Below are 6,460 nucleotides of genomic sequence, written 5' to 3'. Positions count from 1 at the left end.
CGGGACGGGTCCAACCTCCTCGCGAGTCATTCGACGCCCAAGAGCTGAGGCGCGCTGTCCGCAGGGGCGAGGATGTGATTCACCGGAGGCTTTTTGTTGTGCAGCTCCAGCAAGTCTTGAATGAAACCCGAGGGTCTCTCGTGCTCGGAGCTACCCCGCGGTTCCTGGTCTTTCGCCGGCTGTTTCTGCGCACTCTTGGCGAGCTCCGCCGGGCAGGCGCCGGCTCCTCGCCCGCTCGGCCTCTCCTCTCTGCATGGGGAGTCCTTGGCCGAGCCGGCCAGGGGCTCTTTTTGGCTCCCCGTGAGGGACGATTGGCTACCGATGCCTCCCGCAGAGTCACATTCGTTTTCTGAGATGGGGTTGGTGCCGCTGTGGCTGGACTCGTTTTCGCTATCTTCTCCGCACCTCGACTGGGTCTCCTCCTTGTCGCTCTCCTTCCCGTGGTTCCGGGCATTTTTGACTTTCTGGTGTATGCGCTGGTGACGAACCAGACTGTGTTTCAGAGTGAAGGTCCGTTCGCAGGTTTGACACTTGTAAGGTCTCTCGCCTAGAAGAGAAATAACATACAAAGTCAGCCGTGTGAGGTCAGCGACGCGCCGCCCCCTTGTTTCAATCGGCGTTAAGATGCTCTACACTTTGGAAATTCAGCTGATAGCTTGCAAGCACGAGTATACTTTCTGATTTTATTTTGCGCCCTAGGGCACAAACGAAAAATTAAAACTAAGTGTCTTGAGACTTCTACAAGCTTGTTGTGGCCCTGCACTAAGGAGGAAGGAAGACCTTAAGCCTCAAGTGCTTGTTCGCGTTCTAATTGAGTCAGCAACTGTTCTGGAAGAAGTTTGCCGTCGTCCTCTGGAGCTCGAAAGCCTTTGTGAAAGCAGCTCCCTGCTGCAGGTCAGCCCCTGATGCATGTGGAGAGAAAGGATTGAGATGGAAGGATGAGAATACTGCCCAGGTAACCGCGATCAACAGAGCTTAAAACCCAAACTGAAGAGCACACGAGAAAGCATCTCCCTCTCTCTTAGATGTTGACAGACGGGCAAGGATGAAATCACCGAAGTCGAAGAGAAGCTGTCAGGAATCACCCTCGCCCCAACAGCCCCTCTTTCTGTGGAGTAGAAGTATCCACCACATTTCTAAATGAACACAGAGCAGCCAGAGGACCTAGACCTCTCAAGGCGTTTGTGAGACACGGGAGCTGTCTGTTAGAGGCGATCAAAATTTACTGGGTGAACTAAATGCCTGCCTCGGGATGTTATTTACAGAGCCGCTGGTGGTCCTTAGCCCACCGGTGCTTTGGGACACGAGTGACATGAGAAAGCCCCTAGAAAACCTGTTCAAGTCCTTTCCAGAAACGCTCCTCAAGAGGAAAAAATTCTTCCTCTTCTTTTGCAACCTTAAGCCACAGAGCACCTTGCAGGAACCCTCTGCTGGGATCAACAGGTAGTTTGCTCCAATTTCAGAGCTGCTTTTTGTACCTGAAACGCTCGAATACTCCCTAAGCCTGAGCTCATCAGAAAACAAAGCAACCACAGCCCCCACACACAAAATTTCCACAAAGTCCCAAGCAGGCACAGTGCCCCAAGGTGCTGCCTGCCCTGAAGAGCCCAGGGTCCCACCCTGACCACTTCAGACAAACACTTCCAGCCGGATTGCCTCTCAGTAGGCAGGCAGAGGTTTCTTGCCCACATTGGCACATCCCAAACATTCCTTGTCTGGGGAAAGAAATCGCAAAACCTTACGGTTGTCTTTAAAAAACAGACCACAGGTTAAAGCTGTGGTACAAGCCATGCTGCAACCTGACAGTATTTTGTCAATATAGCTGAACAAGCGGGAAGGAGAGAAGAAGGAGGAGAATCAGCTCACAGGGCTGAGGAAAAAATCCTCATTTGAAAAGGCATTTATCTAACAGCAGGGATAAGTGGTATTCATATTTATTAAATCTGAAGAAACCACTGTCCTAGGTTCCTATGCGCACCTATTCTACATTAAAACATCAGTGTCAAATAAGAAAGAGAAACAAAATGGAAAAAAACCACTACCAACAAGGCCCACGGGGCTCAGCATGCAACAGAAACAATTAAAACATGGTATGGGAATCTCCATGGGCACACATCATTTGGGGGTAAAGCTCAATACTTCAGATACTAGCATCTTCCCAAAGTTTCCCGATTAGTATGAAAACAGGCACAAGAATGGGACCTCTCCCCTGTTTCACTTGCAGCTCAATGCCAGAAGAAAACAGGTAAATTTCACACTCGATAGGTCAATATTTATGATTTAGCAGGGTAAAAAACCTGGCTAAGGCAGTAATTTTTGATGCAGTTTACTAAACATCACTGTGAATTACAGCACAAGTATTTCCTCTTCAGCAGACGGCATCTTCCAAAGACACAAAATGTCAAACTGCACCAGTTTCGCCAGGTCAGAGCCGCTCGCAGACACGATGGATCGTTAATAAGGATGTGTTAATAAGGACGAATGATTAAGTCACCTTTGAGCTGGCTGATGGCTTTTGCTCATTTGCAAGGCACTGCTGCAAACAAACTGTGGATCGTGTAAAGCAATTCCACCTTACTTTAACTGCCGGGTCAAGTCATCGGACAAGCATTTTATGACCTGGGTTCCACGTTCCCTGCCCAAGCCTGAATGAAGAGCTGGGTGTCCACTGCAGCTTTCAGCCAGATCACCAGCATGTTACCAGGCTTAGATCATCAGACAAAACCAGACTCTCTCTCTCAACTTTCACTCAGAGATGAAAGTCTTATCATGCACTGACGGATTTCTCCACCACTTGTCAAAATACTGGGAAGAGGTTAGAGCCACACGCATAGGACAAGAAGGGAGTCAGAAGCTGGAGAGAACAACTGCCCGGGGATCTCCACACTGTCCTCATCTCCAAACTCTGCAAGCAAGCACGGGTAAAAACAGTCTGGGAACTGAAGCTAAGGCAGTGGTGACAATTCCCGCTCCCTCGATAGGCTTTGTACGCAGCACGGGAGATTGGGGTAGAGGAGACACCGTGCAGGCACCTGTAGGACTAAAAGCAGTGTTTCCAACCTCAGGTGCGAGCAGCAACCGTACACCTACGGAGCAGATGCCTCAGTTTGGTGGCAGACCTGCTCGTCATCTGTTCTGCCCTCAAGCCTCCTCTTACCTGTATGAGACCGCATATGTCGCGTCAGATCTTGCAGAGACCAGAAACGCTTGTTGCACACAGTGCAGACTTTCTTTCTTTTGTCTGCTTTTGCAGTACTCTTAGCCCCATCGGTCTTTGGTTTTCTGTCATCACTGCTCTTCTCAGCGGACTTTCTCTCTGTGCCTTCCCCCTCAGAGATGCTTTCGCTCTCTTCATTCTCCTTTCCTGTTGCCTCACAGTCCACAGGAGACTCCACTACCTTCAAGTCCATCGGAGACTCTTCCTGCTCAAGACCAGAGTCCTGCATTGAGGGAGCTCCTGCATCATCCTGAACGCTTTTGCTTTCATCCTCACTGCTCCTTTCATCCTTTCTGTCCTCACGAGTGTGGGCCTTTTTGTGACGGCTAAGAGTGCCAGCAAACTTGAAGGTTTTGCCACAAATGTCACAGGCATGTTTCCTTTCAGTCTGCGAACTGCTGCCTGCACTCTGGTCACTCTCTGTCAGCTTGAAGTCCATTAATTTGCTGGCAAAATTGAGGTCAAGACTTTTGTTACTTACAGAATCTTCCTCAGGGCCCTCTTCATATCCATCCGCTTTTTCTTCGGCATCCTCTTCGGCCGGAGGGGAGTCAGCCTTTTGTTCCTCCTTGGGGCCGCGCTCACTCTCTGGTAGCTCAGTTATTTCCTCTGGCTGTTCCTTCTCGCAGGAGGTCAGGTCCAAGACTTCGTTCCCTGTCGCCAGCGTCTCCGCGTCGGACTGCCCGTCTGGAAGCAAACACAGAGAAACTGTCAGTGAGATGCTCTCTGCCAATTCACAGACACCAGCGCTGAGGCCGCGCAGGGACGTGCGAACATTGCTTTGGATCACAGAATCACAGAACAATTCAGGTTGGAAAAGACCCTTGGGATCATCGAGTCCAACCATTGACCCTACACTACAAGTTCATCCCTAAACCATCTCACCCAACACCACATCTAAACCACACTTGAACACATCCAGGGATGGCGACTCAACCACCTCCCTAGGCAGTCTGTTCCAGGGTCTGACCGCTCTTTCTGTGAAGAATTTCTTCCTAATGTCCAGCCTAAACTTGCCCTGTTGCAACTTGCAACCATTCCCCCTGGTTCTGTCCCTAATTACCTGTGAGAAGAGACCAGCACCAACCTCTCTACAATGTCCTTTCAAGTAATTGTAGAGCATGATGAGGTCCCCCTCAGCCTCCTCTTCGTCAAACTGAACAGACCCAGCTCCCTCAATCGCTCCTTATAAGGTCTGTTCTCCAGGCCCTTCACCAGCTTTGTTGCCTCCCCCATCCCAGCACCTCTCTTTCTCTTATCTGCGACCCAGACCAGTAACTTACAGCTGAAAAGAGATCAAAACACCACAGAACCCAATTCTGCAACAAAATGTTTTCTTTTCCAAAACACACACACATTCTGGGTGGTTTCTTGAAGTCATTTTTTAATGTAATCACTTTTATCAGAGAACACAAAACGTGTGGGACACCACCGCAGAGTCAAGGGCACTATAGTTATCCACACACTGTTCCGGAGACACACGGATGTATTATTTATAAACTCATGTATGAAAAGTATGGAGTAGATCCAAGTAATATACATCCACGTATTAATCAAACCCATTTATAAGTAGCAGGAAATGCTCTTCAAAGGGAACATCAAGGCTTCATGCAACCAACTGGTATGATTAAATGTTGAAGGTTAGTGCAGAGAATAAGAGAGGTCATTTAAAAAATTGTGTATATGTCGAATAAGCCAAAGATGCAGAAGCTGGTCCACATGTGGGCCTTTGACACACACGTTCTGGCACATCACCTGGAACCACAACATAAAGCCAAGAGGCAGCAGCAGGCAGCGCCCTTCGCTGCTTCACAGTTAGGCCAACACGAAGGCAAAACCAGCCTAAGATGTCCACCTTGATGACCTCCTCTGCTTGCTCATCAGTTTGTAGCTGAGGACACAGCATGTGTCCAAAAAAATTACAACAGATAAGGTGTTCAAGGAGAAGAAAGGGCTCGAGCTGTACCTCTTTTGAGCTCTATACAAATACGGGTAAATAAGAATTAGGCTGAGCTGCATCTGGAGGCCAAATCTGATGATAATGCACCACAGCACGCAACTGCATCCCTGATGCCACTTTCCTGCAACCATTCCAGGACGTGAACTCTGCAGGCTGTGCTTTCTGAAAGCTGCAACTTCCCTTGCTTTAAGTCCTCCACCCCGGCTCCTTTCTTGCTGAGAGCGTGCAGCCAAGCGAGCACAGGGGCTGCACACAACCCACCACACGTTTCAGCGTTCACCTACACACCCAGTAGCTGCGGAGCAACTACAGGGGTTTAGAAGCTCTAGTAGACCAGTTTAAATTCTCCATTTGACACAGTATGGTGTGTGCTCATCTCCAAATTGCCTAGATTTCCTATTACAGGCTTTTCTCCTAAGCCAGGAGTAATGACTGAAGATAGTTGTCAGGCACTTAGTAGCTCAAACGTAGTCTTGTGACATGACTTGCATTGACATCATCCCCTCAAAGAAGTGATAATAAATGGCCATTAAACAAATGTCAAAGCTTAGCAGCACTTCCAGTAATGGTGAACAACCACTTAACAGAGCATCAGCCTTGGTATGCTTTTTCTTGGGGGAGCAGAAGGGGAGAAGTCACCTGTCACAAAAAAAAATTAAAAATCTGACCTTTTAATCAAAACAGATCCATTTACACAGAGAGCGAATTAGACAAAAGCTTTCCGCAAAGTTCATTGCTCATCTCATTACCTGCCCATTAAAACACGCAACCGAGACATAATCTGCGAATAATGTTAGAGAATTTGAGGATGGGGACATCTGAAAACAAAAGGTCACCTGAATCTGCATTTGAATTCTGTGTTTTGACTCGTCGATTCTCTCTTGGCTATATTAAGCCAAATAAAAAAACTCAAAAAAAAAGGTCCTGCCTGCCACCTTCTCCCACATGCTGCATTTTGGGGGCAGGATGAGCACATCTGGCTCTCAGCAGCAGCATCTCACCTCAGCCCAAAAGTGGGGATGAATGGAAGATCTAATGGCAACCGACATGACCCCCTGCTGCCGCAGGGACGTATCTGGGGATGATGGACCAAGAGACAAAAACGGAGTGGCAAAGCGGGTCCGAGGCTGGAAGACCTTGAAGTGACACCAACAGAGGGCACCTAAAATGGCTACTGTAGCCCTGCCAGGGGTGCTCATCCTCAGCAAAGCAGGTGGCACCTCTTGGCAGGCGTGGGCCACCCCACCCCATCCCTGGTGAGGTCAGGACACGCGTTAGGCTGA

General features: G+C 48.8%; 1 protein-coding gene across 1 annotated transcript in view; it reads right to left on the bottom strand.

Annotated features, from left to right (window-relative positions):
- Position 1: 1 nt before the first annotated feature.
- Positions 2 to 6,460, bottom strand: part of RREB1 (ras responsive element binding protein 1) — a 64,194-nt gene continuing 57,735 nt past the window's right edge. The window contains exons 9-10 of the mRNA XM_009877704.1: positions 3,158 to 3,904; positions 2 to 547 (exon numbers count right to left, since the gene is read on the bottom strand). Of these exons, the coding sequence (XP_009876006.1) occupies positions 27 to 547; positions 3,158 to 3,904 (1,268 nt within the window). The 3' untranslated portion in view covers positions 2 to 26. The remainder of the gene's footprint in view (positions 548 to 3,157; positions 3,905 to 6,460) is intronic.

The sequence above is a fragment of the Apaloderma vittatum genome, unplaced genomic scaffold (assembly GCF_000703405.1).
Source record: "Apaloderma vittatum isolate BGI_N311 unplaced genomic scaffold, ASM70340v1 scaffold19291, whole genome shotgun sequence".
NCBI classification, from domain to species: Eukaryota; Metazoa; Chordata; class Aves; order Trogoniformes; family Trogonidae; genus Apaloderma; species Apaloderma vittatum.
The sequence above is the reverse complement of the archived record's forward strand: the minus strand, read 5'-3'. Positions and strand labels throughout refer to the sequence as shown.